At 44.6% G+C, this 20998-nt stretch overlaps 3 protein-coding genes across 3 annotated transcripts; all 3 read right to left on the bottom strand.

Moving 5' to 3' along the window:
* Positions 1-4369: 4369 nt before the first annotated feature.
* KCTD14 (potassium channel tetramerization domain containing 14) lies at positions 4370-7899 on the bottom strand. Its single transcript, XM_020810944.3, has 2 exons — positions 7456-7899; positions 4370-5087 (listed from the first exon to the last, which is right to left on the bottom strand). The coding sequence occupies exons 1-2, from the start codon at positions 7513-7515 to the stop codon at positions 4416-4418; spliced, it is 732 nt and encodes a 243-aa protein (XP_020666603.3). The 5' UTR covers positions 7516-7899; the 3' UTR covers positions 4370-4415.
* Positions 7900-12271: 4372 nt separating this feature from the next.
* On the bottom strand, positions 12272-15879 carry LOC110088572 (thyroid hormone-inducible hepatic protein). Its single transcript, XM_020810950.3, has 2 exons — positions 15289-15879; positions 12272-12928 (listed from the first exon to the last, which is right to left on the bottom strand). Exon 1 carries the CDS (start codon positions 15858-15860, stop codon positions 15315-15317), a length of 546 nt encoding a protein of 181 aa, XP_020666609.3. The 5' UTR covers positions 15861-15879; the 3' UTR covers positions 12272-12928; positions 15289-15314.
* Positions 15880-17073: 1194 nt separating this feature from the next.
* On the bottom strand, positions 17074-20219 carry LOC110088559 (mid1-interacting protein 1-like). Its single transcript, XM_078390205.1, has 2 exons — positions 18974-20219; positions 17074-18370 (listed from the first exon to the last, which is right to left on the bottom strand). The coding sequence occupies exon 1, from the start codon at positions 19387-19389 to the stop codon at positions 18991-18993; it is 399 nt and encodes a 132-aa protein (XP_078246331.1). The 5' UTR covers positions 19390-20219; the 3' UTR covers positions 17074-18370; positions 18974-18990.
* Positions 20220-20998: the final 779 nt, after the last annotated feature.

The following is a 20998-nucleotide window of genomic DNA, read 5'->3' as shown; positions in this document are numbered from 1 at the left end:
GTGGTTAATAATTATTGGAGTTAAGATCAACGTCAGTGTACAGTACTGCACATATATATTTTTCTTTTGAGATATAACAAAGCTTGACAATCATTTGTGGTTAAGGTGGCAATTGAATCTAGGAGCAAAAAAGGGTTAGGGTTTTGATCCTGGCTCTATACATAGGGCTGATTTTCATTATACAGTGGTGCCTCGCTAGATGATGATAATCCGTTCCACTGACATCACTGTTTAGCAAAATCATTGTCTAGCGAAAAGCATTTCCCCGTTGGAATGCATTGAAACCTGGCGTTCCAATGGGAAAGAATCGTCATTGTCTAGCGAAGATCGGCCATAGGAAAGCCGCTTTGCAAACCGTCAATCAGCTGTTTAAATCGCTGTCTTGTGAAGCATAGGTCCTGAAAACACCCATTTTGCAAGCACAGAGGGAGCTGTCAAAATCGTCGTCTAGCGAAAATCGGTTTGCGAAACAGGGACCCAACATTGTCCAGCGAAATTTCCCCATAGGAATCACTGATTTGCGAATCGCTATAGCGATCGCAAAAAGTCCATGTCTAGCGAAAAAACTGTCATGCGGGGTAACTGTCTAGCAGGCACCACTGTAGCTGTTTTGAGCTTTCTCTGTGCGTCTAGTCTCATTGCTGTGATACTATACCTTTGGGCTGATTGTGTTCTTTGTGGGGAGAGGAGGTGTAGTGGGTGTGAATGACAAACATGGGTTTGTATACACACATATAGTGTTCTTAATACAGCACATAGAGAAATTGTTCCAGAACAGTTTAAAGGTCTCAGTTGTAACTTTTTAGCTGGGCCACTTCTCCTTTTGCACGTTGCTTACTTTGAGTCATCTAGGTAGTATATGCGCACAAACTGATAATAAGAACATAGGATTTTTTTTCAAAATTTCCCACCTTAAACCAACTTTCAAAGCCTCTGAAACAGCCGCTTCTGACTTTGATCCTTCTGAAAATATGTAGGTTTCTTTCCTAAACACCTCTGTGAGACATCTCTTTGTATACAATTTGCCAAAAAATGGCAGGGGGGGACCATTGGGGTAAGCAAATCCTTTTCTGAAATCCCCAGTATGGTAGAAGTGGCTATTTTGCGCACATAGCTACACATATGAAGCTAGGTCTGACATTCAACCGGCTTAATCCCCTTGGCAAACATGCCTGCAGGTTTCACCTAGTCCTGCCAAGTTTCATTCCCTTTGAAAAATAAATACTGTATCCCTTTAAAATAGAAAGGCTGCTTCCAGAAGAATTTCTTCCGGTGCTGATTTGTCTGAAATTTGACATGCTTCATCCTACCAGGAGAAACTGCTGCTTGGGTAAAGTCATAAAAAAAAAAAGAACGGATACAACTGTCAGTTGATTTCTCATTTACAGTCAGTGGGGAGACATGAAGCTTCAATTTTTTCAATATGAGATTCTGTGCACTGCATTCATTCATTCATTTCAACTCACATACTGCCCCCATAGGGCTTAGCACACTCTCTGGTTGATTTACAATTTAATTATGCAAGCTACACATTGTAAACCCCCCCCCCGCAAGCTGGGTTCTCAATTTACCGACCTCAGAAGACTTGAGTCAACCTTGAGCCAGCTAATGAACCCATTGGGATCGAACCCTAGTCATGAGCGGAGGCTTCACTGCAGTACTGCAATTTAACCGCTGCACCACGAAGCTCGCTCACTGGGCAAAAGTCCAAACCACCAGGTATCTTATACCTGGTGCATGATCCTACTGCACCCAAAGATGACATCTTGTTGATTCAGGACAGACACATTTGGAAGCTCTGGAGATGAATTTTCTCACCTCCAGGAGGATCCACCGAGCTTCCAAATGGGAGCAGAAGCAAGAATCCCCCACAGAAAACAGCCAGACATCTGTTTCCAATTTGGGGTTGGGTCCGTAAGTCTTCTACAAGAGGAAGGGCCTTCTTCACGGTGGCTCCAGCCATGTGCAACCAGCTTCTGGAGGAGCATCGCCTAGCCCGCCTCTCTGTTGATATTTAGAAGGCCACGAAAGACGTGGCTCTTCAACAAGGCTTTCCCCACCAACCCTAGCTGACTGCCCATTTTTGTTTTGCATCCACCTGGTTTCTGTAGGATTGGTCGGTTAGTGCCAGTAGCCTGAGCAGTGATTTGCTACTGTTTTTTTGTATTTTTATCTCAACCTCTGCATTTCAATGGGCTTTTTAATTTCGCTTTACGAAGTTTTCGCTCTACAGCAATTTCGCTGGAATGAATTAACGTCGTTAAGCGAGGCACCACTGTACTTTATTTATTGTAGACTTCCCAGGGTAAGTGCTTCATCACTAATTGGGAGCAGTATATAAACTGAGAAAATAAATAATGATAAATTTTGTTTGAGAGGCAGAACAAGGCATGTGATAACCAGCCGGGAAGCAGAGACTGCTTTTTTGAAATCACTTATTTCTGGATAACTGAAAGCGGAACAAAGAGTTTTTCCTCTTGTGCTGCTATTCCACCATGTGAAGGTGGCTCATGTGGAATTAAACACAGAAACAGCCTCATTCTCTTTGATGTTTTCCAGGTTTATTACAGACCAACCTGTTTAGGAACAGATTTAAGTATTACATGTATGGGAGTCATTAAGCGATGTGTGTGGTTTCCTATGCTTTAAACTCCACAGCCAATATTTTATGGGAACTGATTGTAAATTAAGAAACTTTAAAAGGAACAGAGATGAAGAGTTCTATTTTGAAGAGAAGAAACAAAAAAATGTTAATAGCTGATCATTATTTTTAATAAATAAACATCAGGGCTTAAACCTACCCATTATTCTAAATGCAGGGTCTGGTTCTCAAAGGCACTTTGTACATGCTTAATGGCACTTGCATCAACATTTTAATGCTGAAAAGAAGCATTGCCTGAGGCTAAATTGCATGTTGTATTCATCTAGATTGCATTTAGTGGTGCTAATATACCTGGTCTCTGACTGTAAAGTTATAACTGATAATAAAAACCAGCTTCTTCCACTTTTGCCCCTTACTTGTTTTCGTCCTACTTTTGCACCCTCGGCGGTAAAAAAAAATGGACTTGTGCAGAAAGTCGTTGGAAGAAAAAATAAATACTCATTTAGCATAGCAGATATAGCATGCATCAGTAAAAGAGAATAGCCATAGCATAGTTTAAAAGTAAACACAAACTCACCCACAGCATGTGATTTGTTCAAATATTGCTAAAGAGCAAGAATTGTACTTCTACAGCTACTTTGGGTATCTAAAATACATTCCAACACTGGAATTGTATGGGCACTTACTGTACCTGGAAATAAACCCTTTTACTTTGGTATAGGCTGAACTCAATGAGGCTTACCTCTAGGTGGGTAAACTCAGAATTGCATTGTTCATCTTACTCTTAAGGGCTATTTCAACAGCAGGATTTGGGGTTGGGATAAATCTTGCCATTCCTACAGGGCAGTGGTTTTCAACCTAGGCTCCCCAGCTGTTCTTGGACTACAACTCCCAGAAATCCCGGCCAGCACAGTGAGTGGTGGAGGCTTCTGGGAGTTTTCATTCAAGAATGTTTGCAGATTCAGGGTTGGAAACCACCACTGTAGGATAAAGATGAGCGAGATGGGTTTAAGAATCTGTGGTGTATTCTATGTTGGTGCAAAGAGGTTGTTGCAGGATCGAGGACCTTGCCAGTGCCTAAGTACTCAGTTCACAAAGTTCCCTTATTATTATTGGCCATGCAGGATAGGGCCTCCATGTGTCACACTCATGTTGTAGTAAGGATTGATAGAAATAAGATTTTGAGAAAAGGCATTGAGGTAGATTCTGGGGTGCTTCATTAGGGAGGTCTTGGTCAAAATTACAGCAAATCCATATCCATTTGTGACCCAGTGAAAGGAAGGGTAGAATTTCACCCTAATTTGAAATTCTTACCCCAAAGTTCTTAAGACACATACTTTATTTTTCTGTGTATAAGACTATACTTTTCTCTAAAATCTTTAGACTGAGGGTAAGCTGAGGAGAGGACAAAAACAAGTGGAGGGGAAAGCAGGGATCAAAGCTATCCTGCAGTGCTTTGATCCCTTTCCCCCTGCACTTGCTAAGCCCCACTTAGATTTCTTAATTTTGGATTAGAAAGGGGGTTTCTTATACATGGGGCGTCTTATACATGGAAGAATACGGTACTTCCTTAGGGTCTCAGAGATGTGATCATTTATTTCCCCAAAGTTCTGTAATTTTTCAATTTACTGCCAGATAGAGACATTGGGGGAAATTTCTCCATCCCCCTAAAAACGTGATGATGAGTCTGACATTCCACGTAAGAGAAACTACCGAGTGAATTCCTATCCCGTTAGTAAAATAGCTGGAAAAATGATACTGTCAACATTAGAAAGTCACTCATTTTAATAGATTAAAACATTGGCTTTTCGCGCTACCACCAAGTAAACAGAAATTTGTAGAAGAAGTTGCCGGATTTGAACAGGAAACCCCTTTCCAGAGAATAAACCTGAAATGAGATTTTGTAACCTTTGGCCGCAATGTCCATTTTAATGCAGTCCAGCAAATCGGAACTGCTCGGCGAAGCCTTCCAGGGGCCGAAGGTGACCACGGATTTCTTGTAGGTGTCCAGGCTATTGAGAGCATCCCGGCACTTGGCCATGTCTTCCTCGTTCTTCACGACGCACACCACGACGCTGGATTGACGCGAAGCCACCGCCTCAGCACGAGCGATATGGATCATCAGCTCAATGTTCTCTGTGTAGCTAGGGACCCGGGCGAGGAACTGCTTTCTGGCCACCAACTCCCCAAAGATCTGAGGAGAATCCTCCAGTTGCTTGATCAACGGCTCAATGTCATAAAAAAGAGCCTCTTTGTACACTTCCTGAACATACTGCATAGGCACCTGGCTGCTCCGTAGGTATTCCAAGATGTACTTAAAATACGTTCCAGGGCGGTCAATGAAGTACCGTCCTTTTGCGTCAGTGCGAAGCTTGGGCTGACTGCTGGCAAACATCTCTGCCAGTTTGGAACCAGGATATTTCTTCAACGTGCTCAGCGTAGTCATAAATATCTCCCCACCAACATTCAGTTCGACGATTTGCGACTGTGGACCATGAAGGAAAGTGATGGGAAATCACAGATTATACATCTCTCACCCGTGACAATCAGAGAAACAGTGATGATCTTATTCTGGGACAAAATGGCTACTTCAGATGGTAGATTTATTTTAAGCAAATTATATTTATAAATGGGCGGATGGGTTTTCTTTTCCCCTTCTGGCACCAAAATGTCTTAGATGGGAGTTAAGTAGAGACTTGGAAACAAGCTATATTACACATTTTTCATATAGTATATTTTTTTTGTTCCCTCAATGTCTAATAGTCAGAACATGGGATTTTTTAAAATCACACCAATGCATCTTGCTTTCAACATGTTTTGTGGTTCATCTAGTACCTAATGCATATATCTCTAATGTCTAGTTGGACCTAAGTTTGGTGTTGAATTGATGGAGAGAGCTTTGTGCGGATCTGACATGGTGACTATATGGACACATTTCATGGCACATGTATGGAATGAGCCGTGCTTTCCTGTTACATGTCCGCACATCAATTATTATTGTGCATAATGGGTTCCATATGCATTTGGTGCAATTCCTTATCAAAATGATCTTTTTCAGAACTTAGGAAGATCCCTTTTGTAGAGTATAACTCCCAGGACTCCCTAGCCAAGGGGCCAAACTTGCTAAGAGATTCTGGAAGCTGTAGTCCAAATAAGTAACTTCGCCAAGCTTCGAATTTGTGTATTGTGAAGTACCATAACCAAAGTTCAGTTACACACTGAATCATGCAACTCGGCAGGCAACCGATAATGCCTAGATATATGTCTTAACTTATGTCAACTCACCTCTAAAAGTTATTCCTTTTGTGTCTTTGCCCCCACATGATCTCAGCCACCGGTTTGCACATCACAATAAACTAGGGATGGAATAATGTTTGCCTTCCAGATGTTGACCTCTGTCTTCTCTCACCATTAATTATACTTGGGAACAACATCTGGAGAGCCTTTGGTTCCTCACTCCCTACTTCAAACCATGGTTTGGCTGAATGCAACTCTGCATAAATGACCAAACCATGGTTGGCTGTTACATGCTAATAGGGCCAATATAGCTTCAGAAAGCTATGAGCAACTGATCAGACCAGGAGACTTGTATTCAAATCTACACTCAGCCATGGAATCTCAACCCAGGGAGCAAGGGGGCAGCAATGAGAAACCATTCTTTGAACACCTCATGTACCTTGAGAACATCCTCAGGGCCATCACAAATTGGAAGTGACTCAGTGGTGAATAGCAAAAAAAATATCAATTGATCTATAAATGAAACTTAAGATGGCCTTAGGAGATAGAAAAAGTCTTTAAAGCTGTGTTTCCCAAGCTTGGGTCACCCAGATGTCCTTGGACTGCAACTTCCAGCTTCTTTCACCTCTAGCTTTGCTGGCCAGGATTTCTGGGAGTCGTAGTCCAAGAACATCTGGGGAACCAAGGTTGGGAACCACTGCTTAAAAGATATGGAAGAGGGTTGAATCCACACATCCCGCCTTCCAAAATACGGCCCTGAAAGGCAGCAAATGTTTGCTCAAACCACTTTTCCCACTTCAGAGGCCACATCGTGTGGTTGAGGGGCATCTGGGCCGGCTTTCCTGGGCCCAGCACTCTTGTGTTGGACTACAGCTCTCATGTTGGGATGGCACTGGGGCTGCCGAAGGGCTGATCTTTTTGGGGGGGTGGGGAAATTGGTCAAGAGATGGTTTTCTGTGGCATCAGTGGGAACGTCCCAGAGGTTATCCACACTTCTGAGTTCACACTTTTAAACTCTGTTTACCCAGGAACTGTGAATCAGTGGAGCACAGTGGCCAGCCCAGCCCGTTCAGAGGCCAACGCCACCTGCCACCCTCCTTGGAAACAGGACTTAGGTCTATCTTCAACAAAGACAGAGGGAAAAATGTATATTTTCTTGAACTTCATCTCATAAAATACATCACAATGACTACTTTTGACATTAAAATTTTTCTCCTCTCCCTTCCTTACACTGGGAAACAGATTTCCCTGTCACCTAAAGACGCCTTTGAACAGCGCTTGGGAGGCTTTGGACTACAACCCCCACGATCCATCAATGGATGGATTGTGACATGATAACATATGTTGAAAAAGATCATTTTTTCCAAGCTCTCAGCTGAGACTGAGCTGCACAATTGGCTCCTTGGGTCCTGTGTCGCTTGCACGGATGGGCAGCAGCTATCCCGTGTCATAGGGGGAGGTCCTTCCCCCACCTTGCCACTCCCTGATCCTTCCCCCTGGAGATGCTAGTTTCTTCAGGTGGGCAAAACCAGGTGCCTTCGCTGTGAGCCACGGTCCACCCTAAAGCAACCTGGTTTTGGAAACCCTAGAAAGGGCACCATCCTTCGCCTACTTACCGTTTGCAGACTCCCCCCATTTTGTTTCCCGAGGGACTTTGATTCTGAAGAAAGGCTCATTTCCCCCCCCCCCCCTTTTCCAACTCTGGACCGATGGGGAAGCCGTCGGAGAAGTCCCTTGCTTGGAGGTGGCTTCTCTCTTGCTCTCTAACTCTCTCTCCCAGTGCGATATTCCTTCTTTGCACCCAGGTGGCGATTCACAGGCATCCACCTGCCGGTCGGCCGCTTTGTGGCCTTCCTCCCAGACTCAGAGCCAGGTGACAGGTGTCAGGGACGGAAGAGGTTTTTCCTCCCTCCTCCGACTTTGCCACAAACTTCTGGAAACCAAAGACCCCGGAGCGGGCAGGAAAGGTGGTTGCCCAGCATCTTGAGCGCTCCTTCCTTTTCCAGCTCTTTGACACACCCGTACGTCATGACTCAAGCAAATCTGCTCCTCCCTGTCTCTTCTCCGCTTTTGGCCGCAAAAACTCTGCCCAAGGGAGCAGAGCCAAAAACCCTCCCTTTGTGTGGCTGTCATTTGCCAAACCGGTTACACCCTGGTTCCCTGGCTGCCCTTGGGCCTCATTTTTTTTAAAGGCACAGTATACTCATTGATGCTTTTGAATTGTGGTGCTGGAGGAGACTCTTGAGAGTCCCCTCGACTGCAAGGAGAACAAACCTATCCGTTCTGAAGGAAATCAACCCTGAGTGCTCACTGGAAGGACAGATCCTGAAGCTGAGGCTCCAATATTTTGGCCCTCTCATGAGAAGACTCCCTGGAAAAGCCCCTGATGTTGGGAAAGTGTGAAGGCAAGAGGAGAAGGGGACGACAGAGGACGAGATGGATGGACAGGGTCATTGAAGCGACCAACATGAATTTGACCCAACTCTGGGAGGCAGTGGAAGACAGGAGGGCCTGGCGTGCTCTGGTCCGTGGGGTCACGAAGAGTCGGACACAACTTAACGACTAAACAACATACTCATTTGGAAGAAAACCCATGGATCAAGAACATTGCTGATGATAGATCAAGGTCTCAGGCAGTTTGCATGGCTCAGCAGCAGTGTGGTGGAATCAGAGCTTACAGGGTTGACGTCCCACGTCTTTCTAAGCAGCACGGACTGTGGCATCATATAGTAGATTTCTCGGGCTATCCTCTGAGCTTCGCTGCCATCACTAGGAAAGAATTGGGTCTTCCCAGGGTCAACATGTCATTTTGCAAGCTACCCCTACTGTAATGCAAACTATTTGGTTTTTCTCTTGAATGCACAATTGGGAGCCATTAACTTTACAAATGACCCGCTCCTCGTTTGTTGATGTGAGTTGATCCAGCTGTCTGCATGTTTGATAAGGACATGGGATTGATTCTGGGGATGAATGCTCACCTGTGATTCTAAACTTGCCGCTATATTCATGTGGCTCGTTAAGGGCCAGACCTTGGATCTTCTCTCAAGTCTAAATCTGGGGTTTTAAATTTAAAAAAAGAAGAGGTGCCATACTGTGGTGGTTTTGTCTCAGACACATCCCAAATCACACGAGGACACCACAATGTTCTAAACTTTAAGAGACTCTGTATCATTACAACCTCTCTCTGGATTCGAACGGATTCGTGGCCATTGGTCTTCCATTGCATTTCGGTCTCCCTCATTCTCTGATGCCTCCTCTTCTTAGGGTGTGTGTGTTGATCTGACTCTGGGTATAATACAGTCCCCCCCATTGTTCCTCTTTGTCCCAGATCCAAAGACAATAGGCTAGAAGGTCAGAAAGGTCCAAATGAGGAATGGATGTGAAACCACTCTCCTGCATCTCTAGAGTTTGTTTGTCAAACTGCAGGAATTTGATAACACACCTTTCTGCCGTCACAGGGAACACCCTGGATTCCTCAGTTCAGTTTTATGGGCTGTGTAAAGAAATCACAGCTCCAAACTCTGTTCCAGAGCCAAACGGAGGAAAGGTGCCACATATCTTGAGCATGCCGTGTCCATGTTTAGGTAAAGGTTCCCCTTGACATTTAGTCCAGTCGTGTCCGACTCTACGGCGCAGTGCTCATCCCCGACTCCAAGCCGCAGAGCCAGCGCTTGTCCATAGACGGTTTCCGTGGTCACATGGCCAGCATGACTAGACACGAAGTGCCGTTACCTTCCCACCAAGGTGATCCCTATTTATCGACTCGCATTTTTTCATGCTTTCGAACGGTTAGGTTGGCAGGAGCTGGGACAAGCGACGGGAGCTCACTCCATCGCGTGGATTTGATCTTACGACAGCTGGTCTTCTGCCCTTGCGGCACAGAGGCTTCTGCGGTTTAACCTGCAGCGCCACCACGTCCTTATAGTGTCCATGTTTAACTCACAGATAAACCCAGAATATTTATGTTCTTGGAACATTCTGGTCCCCACCATAAGGAGGGTGACCTGATATTCATTTATTCTGGATGAGTTAAGTTGTAGCCTCTTATGAAGCAGAGACAGGTAATATTTTTACAGTAGCCATCCTAGTTTCCTTGTGGGGTGGAAACATGCAACATGCTCGAAAACGTGGAATGCATGATGTAGTGTAACCACGCGTGGACATTACAGCTCTGATGTGTAATGGAATATTTCACATGATCACAGGCCTGGTTGTGTTTATTACTAAAGAGCTTCATCCATATTTGTTCCAGATTTCTTGCACTACACTGTTCAGAATCCCCCATCTCGTTTATCCAGTTATTATTTTGATCACCTCTGAGCCTTCATGGGTAACTAAGATTGTAGATTGTCCATCCATGACAACTGCCTTTATTGTTACATGCCATCAAGTTGCTTCCAACTCATGGTGACCGTGCGAATCTCCAGAATGGCCTGTTGAAAACTGCTTTGCTCAGCTCTTGTAAAAATCAAGCCTGTGGATTCCTGTAGGGAGTCGATCCATCTTGTATTGGGTCTTCCTCTTTTCCTGCTGCTTTCAGCTTTTCCAAGCCTGATTGTCTTTTCCAGAGAATCCTGCCTTCTCAGGAGGTGCCCAAAGTAGGACAGCCACAATTTCAGCATTTCTGCCTCCAGGCTTGATTTGATCAAGGACCTACTTGTTCACCTTTCTGACAATCCAGCGTTATCCACAAAGCTCTCCTCCAGCGCCACATTTCAAACGCATCGATTTTTCCCCCTGTCAGCTTCCTTCATTGTTCAACTTTCACACTCATACATGGTGATTGGAAACACCATGCAGCTTTATTCGGAGCAAGGGCCAAGGGAAGGATAGTGCAAGTACAGTATAACGAAATTCTCACGGGTGGGGCTAAAGGGCTGTATTGTTTGCAGAGGGAGAGGGAACTCTCTGTTTGGTGTAGGGGAAGAATAGTCTGTCCGGCAGAACTCCCAACGGTTATCAGTGTTGTTGGTTTTGTTTCGTCACCTTCTAAAAATTACCAGTTTACTGTTGCAGGGTCACCTAGTGTGGGCAGCCGGCCTTCGTATCCCATGGGAAATAAAAAAGAAAATGTTAGTTCTCAAAGGTCCACAGGGAGGAAAGTTTATGGATCCAGCACATTTTGAAGGATCCTTCCCTAGGGGTCTTAAACAGCTTTTTCCCTGGCTGGACAGCTCAGTGGTTTAAGGATCTATTTGCGGAGCCAGAGGGTTGGGAGTTCGATTCCCCCAAGGGGCCTCCCTGGGAGAAGAGCCAGCCTGGGTGGCCTTGGGCCAGCTGCACACAGTTTCCAGAGCGCCCCTAGAGGAAGGGAGTGGTAATACACTTCTGAGTCTTCTCTCTACCTAGAAAACCCTGGAAAGGGTTGCCATAATTGTATTTTAATTGTATTTTAATCATTTTATCTTTTATTGTATTGAACTTTAATTGTTGTGAGCCGCCCAGAGACCTCTGGGTAGATTGGGCAGCATAGAAACTAGCTAGCTAGCTAGCTAGCTAGCTAGCTAGCTAGCTAGCTAGCTAACTAACTAACTAACTAACTAACTAACTAACTAACTAACTAACTAAATAACTAAATAAATAAATAAATAAATAAATAAATAAATAAATAAATAAATAAATAAATAAATAAATAAATCAGAATTGACTTGACGACACCCTATTATTAATAAACACAGGGTGCTCAGGGTGCAGGAGACAAGGGTGGATAAAAGATCTGTCTCCACAGCATGGTGGGGAGCAGAAATGGGCACAAACAGCCTTTTTTTGGCGATTTGGTCACTTTGTTTTTCATCTGAAGAGGGTTCTGGCCGTTCCCATTCCCGCCTCCTCAGAGGCCGCATCCTAGCTTCTCTGCCCCGACTCCTCCGGGCGCTGCTTCTGAGTAGGCACCTGCTGGAGGAGGTGGGTCTTGGAAGTGCCAACGCCTCTTCAGATGAAAAACAAACCCTCCATCTCTAGTAAAGAGCCTCGTAGCACAGTGGTTAAACTGCAGTACTGCAGTCAAGACTCTGCTCACCACCTGAGTTCAATCCCAGGTAGGCAGTTCAACATGGGTTCATCCTTCGATCAGCCTGCATAATTCAATTGTAAACTGCCCAGATAATGCTTTAAGCACTCTGGGGCAGTATATAAGCAACACATTTTGCTTTTCATGTTACTTTTTAGACTGTATCTTCCAAAATCCTCTAGGCTGAAGAGTTCTAGGGCTTGTAGTGCAAGCAGTAAATTTTCTGAAAACTTTAACTTCCAGTTGGAAGGAATTTGGAGAAGAGCAAACCATCTGCAGCACTGGTTATCCTCTTAAAAACTGAATGTCTGTCCGTTTGTCCATTTATCTCTAGCCCTCTCTGTCTCAGAAATCAGTTTAACTCCCAAGTCTTATGAGACAGACAGAGTAATAAGAAAGCAAAATAGCAAAATAAGCCAATGTTCGGAACATATGTTGTTAGTAACATTTTATTGACAATGATGCCTACACACAAAACACATATAAAACCATAAAATAAATTCTGACCTTCTGACAAGCAGCTTGCTAATATTATTTCTTCATAATTGTTCTGGATCAGAGACATAAATACAGTGGGGTCTTGACCTGAGAACTTAATCCGTATTGGAAGGCGGTTCTCAAGTCAAAAAGTCTGTAAGTCATGTCTCCATTGACCTACAGTGCATTGAAAACCGATTAATCCCGTAACAGGCCGTTTTTGTTCCATTTTGGTTTTTTTCTGGTCTGTAAGTCAATTCTCAGGCTGCAAGTCAAACCTAAATTTTGCGGCCAGAGAAGTCTGTAACTCAAAAAGTCTGTAAGTCAAGCCGTCTGTAAGTCAAGGGTCCACTGTAGTAATTTAAGGTGAGACAGCTCTGTGTTTTCTTTATAATTGGTACTGCTTTTCACAGAATAACAAGATAATAACTGAATAATAATAATACAACAATTATGTAATAGTAACAATAATATTATTTCAAACAGTCAAGTATTTTGTCAGTCAGAATTCACAGACTGTCACACCAAATTCTTCTCCGGAACAAAGTACAGAATGTCAACACTGTCCTTTCAGCTTCCAGGTTCCTGGGAATGGAGTGACCCTGTGGAATTAATTAGAAAGGAGACATTTTAAACACTTCCTCATCAATTTGCAGAGGGAAACAAGGATGTTCAGGGGACTGGAAACCAAGCCCAATGAGGAAAGACTGAAAGAACTGGGTGTGTTTAGCCTTGAGAAAAGAAGACTGAGGGGTGATATGATAGCACTTTTCAAATACGTACTTGAAATGTAGTCCTACAGAGGAGGGGCAGAATCTGTTCTCCATTATTTTAGAGTACAGGACACATAATAATGGGCTCAAGCTACAGGAAACCAGATTTGGGGTGGATGTAAGGAAAAACTTCTTAACTGTTAGAGCAGTACAACAACGGAACCAATTAACTTGGGAGGTGGTGAGCGCTCCAATGCTGGAGGCATTCAAGAGAAAACTGGGCAAGCATCTGTCCAGATCTGCTTTGATTTGGATTCCTGCTTTGAGAAGGGTTTGGACTCGATGTCCCTATACGCCCCTTCCAACTCAATTATTCTATAATTCTATTATTTATCCCTGTGGTAGCCCATAAAAGGATTCGGGTTTCTGTGCAAACAGAGGATCCAAACATATTGATTTAAGACTCAAACAAGTGCACATTAAAACTCAATTAATGAGATGCTGCCTAGTTTTTGCACTTTATATTTAGTCCTCTGGATTCCCCCCCCCCCCCATGAATAAAAAAGTTCCAAAGTAAAAATTCAAAGAAGTTGAAGCAGGACCTATGCATATTTATTGATTGATTAAAAATATTTTATCCCAGTTTTCTCCTTTAAAAAAAAGGACCCAAGGAGGCTTACATAAAAAAACACCAATTTACAGAGACCCTAATAGGGCTTTCAAGGTAAGTGAGATATTTAAGGAGTCCTTTTACCAGTTCTGCTCTCCCAGTGCATTCCCATGGCAGAATGGGGATTTAATTGCTAGAGTCATAATATCTCACTCTGCCCATCACACTACCACACTGGATATTTTTGTGGGTCTGAGAGAAAGCCCCCCCGATTATCTTAATACCTGTATATAAAGATACATTCACTCTAAAAGGCAGGTTCTATTCTATTCTGTTCTATTGCCCCATCATAAATCTTGCAGAATTCAGAATTTTACTAATTCTGCATAAGAGTTTGGAAGCTTTGCAACTGAGCCAATAAAATAAAACATGGGAAAATGGATTTAGGAAGCTAAGTGGGGTTTTAATCCTTTGCTCTCACACACTGTTTCTCTGATTTAAAATCCCTCTCCATACCTACCCTGTTTCCCCGAAAATAAGACAGGGTCTTATATTAATTTTTGCTCCAAAAATGCAGTAGGGCTTATTTTCAGGGGATGTTTTAATTTTTTTTCCATGTACAACAATCTACATTTATTCAGATACAGTCATGTCATCTTCTGGTTGCTGCACAGTGGTGGAGGTTGGGGTTTCACTTAACTGGGGCTTATTTTTAAGGTAGGCCTTGTATGACGAGCATCCTGAAAAATCCTACCAGGGCTTATTTTCAGGTTAGGTCTTATTTTCAAGGAAACAGGATATTATTTGCCCTTGAAAGAAATACGTAAGGAGGAAATAGTTGTTGTGGGTTTTTCGGGCTCTTTGGCCATGTTCTGTAGGTTGTTCTTCCTAACGTTTCGCCAGTCTCTGTGGCCGGCATCTTCAGAGGACAGCACTCTGTGCTCTCGTGCTGTCCTCTGAAGATGCCAGCCACAGAGACTGGCGAAACATTAGGAAGAACAACCTACAGGACACGGCCAAAGAGCCCGAAAACCCCACAACAACCATTAGATCCCGGCCGTGAAAACCTTCGGGAATACAAGGAGGAAATACTTTATGTCAAACATATGGATATCATACCTATAAGGATGCACCAAATCCATTCCCCCCCTCCCCCAAACAATTGGCCACACGGCTAGGCTGGTGAGCATTGTAATCCGAGCCATCTAGAAGGCTCCACGTAGGGAAAGATACATCCTGATCTGAGACTGAGACTAAAGCCCATGGAACTCACTGATTTCACACAATGTTTCCTGCACTGGCCAACGGGATACAGGTAAGGAAAGTCATAAGTGTGGCTTTGAAATCAGTCACCCATCCCTCCTGTTGCTCATACCCACAGAATCTCTGTGCGGGAGAGATTCCGGTCAAAGGCTGTTGCCCTGTCTGGGGATTCTGGGCTACATTCCTATGCGTAGAGACAGAGGAGTAGGTTCTCTTAGGTCAAGGGGGACTTTTTTTTTCTGAGAAAGCACTTATAAAGGTGGGTTACACATCAAATATATCCTTTGATTTGTATTCCTGCCTTGAGCAGAGAGGGTTGGATTGGATGGCCTTATAGGCCCCTTTGAACTTTGTGATCCTATGTTTCTACCATTACCTTTTGCTGCTAACAGGGTCCTTGTCTCAGAAGCTGAGCCTCTTCTCATTCTGGTTCATCTGCCCCATAATTTCATTGTATTTGGAAGTCACGGCGTTCGCTCTCCTGGTCAGTTGGGTGAGGACGCGATACAAGCTGGAGACATGGTAATAAAACAAGTCCTCAAGGTCATCTTCCTCTTTGATTTCCTGTTCTTTCGTCTGAGCAGCAATGTGAAACGTCTGATTATTCAGAGGCACCAGGCCACCTTCCACCATCGTTTTGATGGATTTCAGCAACATGTAATACTCATAAAGATCCTTTTCATTCGAGTCTGTGTCCAACGTGTTCGCCTGCTCCACCAAGGGGGCACCTTGGAGGAGGCTGGGAAACATCACCGTTTGCTCCATTTTCCGGACAGCGGAGAAGTATTCTTCCATGGTTTTGACAGGGACGTTTGCTGGTTTTGTTGACACCTCAACGGAGTTGTCCAAACCGCAGCGAACCCCGAATGGTCGTAGGTCCCAGTCCTCTGGTGGCAATTTATGGCCATGACAATCAGTCATGGAGGGCATGATCAGGATATGTTCCATGCAAGTATGGAAGGACACTCCTCTCTTAGCAACAAATCGCATCTCTTCTTCTACACATCTCAGCCAATGGTCTGTTATCTTTTTTGTGTGTGTTAATCGATGTGACTTTTATTTACCGTTTGGAAAGCTCTCAAAATGTTGGGCTGAATCCAGATGTTTGACCCCAGATGGTACCAGGGTGTGCTGATTGATTAAAGTCAAGTCAGTCTGTAAATTGTGCCAGGTGCTCAGTGGAAAATTCCTAACATTTCTGAGAAAGCCATTTCCCACCATATCAACAAGAAAACAAAAGGGGAAAAAAAGATATTGATGCACTGTAAAGACTAACTGCTATATTTTCATGGAAGCTTTCGTTTGAACATGGTCCACGTTTTCACACACATGACTTAGAATACAGAGACTACACCGTATTCATCTGATGGTCAGATGTGCACCGTGCAAGCCAGCAGATCATTTCATTATGCATAACCAGTGTCAAGGATCACTCTTGCAACATTGGAGCTGCTGATGCAATCCCATCATTAAATTTAGACACAGAAGTGACCAACAGTTGTCATTTTCACTTTTCCACACTTTTTTTTTAAACTCAGGGGTCATTTTGTCAAAGTGATATAGATATCTCTTTTTGCAAAACTTGGAACTTCTTTTCAAAATGGAAACGTCTTATCACTTTCTTAACCAACAGCACTGGCCAGATTTAACAGATATACAGCTATTTCCAATGTGGAAAAGGATCATGTTGCAGCTGCCCCATCTGTACCTGTAAAAGGGGGGGGAGAGAGAAAGAAGATGGCAACCCTAATTTCCTTTTTCTCCTCTTCCTCCCCCCTCCTCTTCCTTCTTTTTGCCTGCTACCGTCCTCCATAAGGATCACGTCTGTTCAGTAGCCACAAGCCCAGCACTAGGCTGGGATACAGCTTGATCCCAGGCCTTTTCCTTTCTTTTATGGAGAACTGTTTTCTATTCACAGGGTTCTCCCAGCATCATTTCCCCCTTTCAAGGGTGTCCCCCTAGTCAATGGGTTGCCCACTCCACTGGCAGATGGTGCCTATTATGTTGGAGGGGGGGCAGGAGGCACATCGGAGAATGCCAAGCCAGGGGAGACAGGCGAGCAAAGTTAAAAACGGGCATTCAAGCACACATAAGCAAGTGGGAATCCTTCTGGTAAGGAGTCACGCAGGAGCAGGGTGGCTGAGTTGCCTCATCTTGATTTGGGGGCATTGCCCTGTGAGTCTTGATGGACCAGCCTCCACCCGTGCAAGCTGAGAGGGATTTAAAGAGATAGAATCAAAAGAAGGAGACTGGGGAATCCCTTTGCCTATCATCCACAGTTAGCAGCACCTGAGCAGTAGACTCAGCAGGAAGACAAGTCACCTAGTGGGGAAATCCAGAGTGAGGGAAATTCAGAGATAGCCAGTCCGAATTACAGAAGCAGGGTGGATTTTATTTCAGGGCTGTCAGACGGCCATACCCCTCACCCGAAGGGTCATGTGTCAACCCGTTTCAAGTAACAGGTTAGCCAGAGCTATAGACTTCCCCCCCAAAAAGTTCCTGTCTGGGACTACAACTCCCAGAATCCCCCAGAGAGTATGGATAATGGGGAATTCTGGGGGGCTTTAGTCCAAAAGAGTAACTTTTCCAAGGCTCTGGGCAGCTTCCGACGGAGCCCCCACAGCAAGGCAGGCAGACGTCAGCCGAAATAGGGGCCCGCAGCACCACAAAAGCTCCATAGGATGTCTGATAATCATCATAATTAATATGCAGAGAGGATACATTAGAAATGAAGTTTTTGTTGCAAGAGAATTACCATAAGCCACTCTTGAGTGGGCAAAATTGACTTTAAGAGGATCTGGATGCTGGCTGAGTTCTGATATCCATGTGCCACTCACTGTGGATGAGCAGTTTTAGGTTATTTCGGGCTGGATCCCCCGAGCTGTACCTGTGGCAGAGGTGACGAGGGGCTTTGATTCAGGGTGTTGAAATTGAAAGGATGCCAAATCTGGCTCCCACGAGAGCACAAATGTACTTTTTATGGGTATTTTGGCTGGGAGGTTGCCAACCCACCCATCCTGAGTTTATACATTTACCTCAGACTGTTTGTGTAAAACACAGGCCACCCTGCTGGTGCTGAGGAATGATCTAGAAAAATCTAGAAAACCACACATTCCCCATCTCTAGCGGCACACAATACTGGCCTGGGTGAAATTGCAGTCTAATTACAAGACAACTTTGAGTTGAATAAAATGCTTTATTTTTGTAAACTGTGGCAATTTTTATACACCAGCAAGTGATAGTGCTTGAGGCATAGATTGGCTGATGAGTTCGCACATCGCTCCACAAATATCAGTGCTATATAATTATTCAAGTATAGTTCATGCGATGCAACTCTTGTGCAGTAGACACTGACGTGTTTAAGATATCTGGGTGCCAGTTAAAAAGACCCTTCCCAGGTAGAAAATCCAAGTTGCGCACATGTTCAGCTTGTAAAATGCAGCTCGTCGGGTAAAAAACTGGAATTGAAAAAGAGGAAAAGGAAGTTAACCAGTGGGGTTAGGATCAATCACGGATCAAGCTCAACAATTTAAGAAACTCCACTTGAGTGCTCTAATCGAAGCTTCCAAACAATAACTATTCTGAATAAAGACTCTCCATTCTCAAAGCAAGCCCTGCAATATAAGATTTAATGGCAGGAGATACGGCCTCTGAGAACATACAGAGGCTGCAGCCATCACCGTCAATTGACTTGTGGATGAAAACAGGGGGTAATCTCAGTGTAATCTTTTGGATCTCATTGGATCACACTCCCAACAAAATTTGGGGGCATATAACCTCCAAAATCCACAGGAACCTCCTTTAACCCCTAACAGTAGAAGTACAATAATAACAAACAATAATTTTCTCTCCTTTCACTATACACAAAGGCTGCTGTCTTCGGCCACTGCCTCTCTCTGCCTAATAGCAGGGCCGGGCCCGGTGATGCATAATCACTTTTGTCATACCTGTCAGTCTCTCTTGGGGTACTTTTTTGGGGGAGAACTATTAGAGAAGTGTGTAAACAAAGGGTTAAGAGAAGAATGTTTGGCATTTAGAGGTCTAATGAGCACAGAACTCACCTTTGCTGTTCTAGGTTTCACCAGCGGAGAGCCATTTCATTCTGGTTGATCTGCCCCATAATTTCATTGTATTTGGAAGTCACTGCATTGGCTCGCCTGGTCAGTTCTGTGAGGACGTGGCACAAGCTGGACACGTGGTGACGAAAGAGTCCTTCAAGATCATCCTTCTCTTCTTTGACCTCATCTTCTCTGAGGTGGAGACTCTTGTCTTTAAGAAGTCCCAGGCCACCCTCCGCTGTCAACTTGATGGATTTGAGAAGGATGTAATATTCGTACAAGTCTCTATCACTGGAGTCTCTGTCCGTAGAGTTGCCGTTGACATCGTCTCCCTGGTCTTCCATCGACACCCCCAGGAGAAGGCTGGGAAACATCACGGTTTGTTCCATCTTCTGGACCGCGGAGAAGTATCCTTCCATGGTGGCAGATCCGGATGATCCCCTGTCTTTTGCACAAGACCCCTCTCCTTTTGCCACAGCACAAAGCTTGCTTGTGTTTCTGCGTTGCAGAAAAGTAGGCTGCAAGGAAAGCCAGCTTAGCTTTCAGCAGTCATAGTTTCCAGCTTTACTGACCTCAATTTATATAGCAAGATCTGACCCTAACTAGTGGTGAAGGCCAGCTTTAGACATGCCAATCATTACCTTGTTTGAGCAGGTAAGGCTTTGTTCGTGATTAGCAATGTGATTCTATTTACAGTCTGGATTTACTCCCAAAACTCTTTTGCCTAGATCAGCTCCTTGCCCTCCATGAGGGCTTCAGGACCTCACGATGTCTCTCATGTTGACCAATAAGAAGAGAGAGACCTGTTGAGCCACCCGAGTTGGCTGGCGTGGAAGAGAAATCTCCAGATCCTAACACCATGTGGAAAGATGTGTGTCTGGCTGGTGGGAAGCCGGACCAAAAGCTGTAAAGGGTGCCAAGATGGGACTGTTTCATCATCCACCCTCAGTTTGTGCAACTGGTTGTCCCCCACAGTTTTGAGGAGGATTCTGAGTCTGGAAGATGGAATCGTTGGCAGAGTGCTTGTCTAATCACTGGCTCAGACAAAATGACCTTAGTTTGGAAGAGAGAGACGCTTCTAAATATAGCTTTAAAGCCTTGCGGGGACTGGCAAGAAGCCACCTTCTACTAGGCTCAGAGGCCTTGTCTTTTCCTCTAGTGCTCCTCAGACTTTTGAAACCACCAACCGCTCTGTCAGAGAACCGAGTCCCATTCTGAAAGAAACAAAAAACACGTCTCCCTCCTTGACTTTCTCCCCTGGCCTGTGTTCTTTTGCACACAGACCCCTCTCCTTTTTGCCACAGCACAAAACCACCAGCCTATGCTCTTGGACAAAGGTGACTTGGGCCATGTCAACAAAAAGAGGGAAAGGGAGGCAAAGGTTTGGATGAGGCAGGGAAGAAGGATGTGGTCGTTAAGTCGTGTCCGACTCTTCGTGACCCTATGGACCAGAGCACGCCAGGCCCTCCTGTCTTCCACTACCTCCCAGAGTTGGGTCAAATTCATGTCGGTCGCTTCGATGACCCTGTCCATCCATCTCGTCCTCGGTCATCCCCTTCTCCTCTTGCCTTCACACTTTCCCAACATCAGGGTGTTTTCCAGAGAGTCTTCTCTTCTCATGAGATGGCCAAAGTATTGGAGCCTCAGCTTCAGGATCTGTCCTTCCAGTGAGCTACCATTAAATCTTATGGCAGTGAACTGCATATATTAATAATACAGATTCTACTAGATTCTTGTTGTGAAGAGGACAGCAGGGAGGGTGCCGCTGTCGGTGGACAGTCACACTCCATCCCAGGCCTGAAGTATGGACTGAGCTATCCATAGAGACGACAGTACCAAGGTGCCAGGACACTTGGATGGTGAAAAGGGGGACTCAGGAAGGGAGGAAAAGCCCCAGTCACAGGAAACTGGGTCTCACCTCACTGAGATGGTGGCAGGAACTCTGGAGGAGGAGAGACAACTCTTGGAGGAGAAGGAAAAGGAGTGGCTTGTTCCTGGTGAATGGGGGATAGAAAAGTCACAAGGGGA

This window comes from Pogona vitticeps, chromosome 3 (assembly GCF_051106095.1).
Source record: "Pogona vitticeps strain Pit_001003342236 chromosome 3, PviZW2.1, whole genome shotgun sequence".
NCBI classification, from domain to species: Eukaryota; Metazoa; Chordata; class Lepidosauria; order Squamata; family Agamidae; genus Pogona; species Pogona vitticeps.
This window is presented reverse-complemented; position numbering and strand designations above follow the sequence as displayed.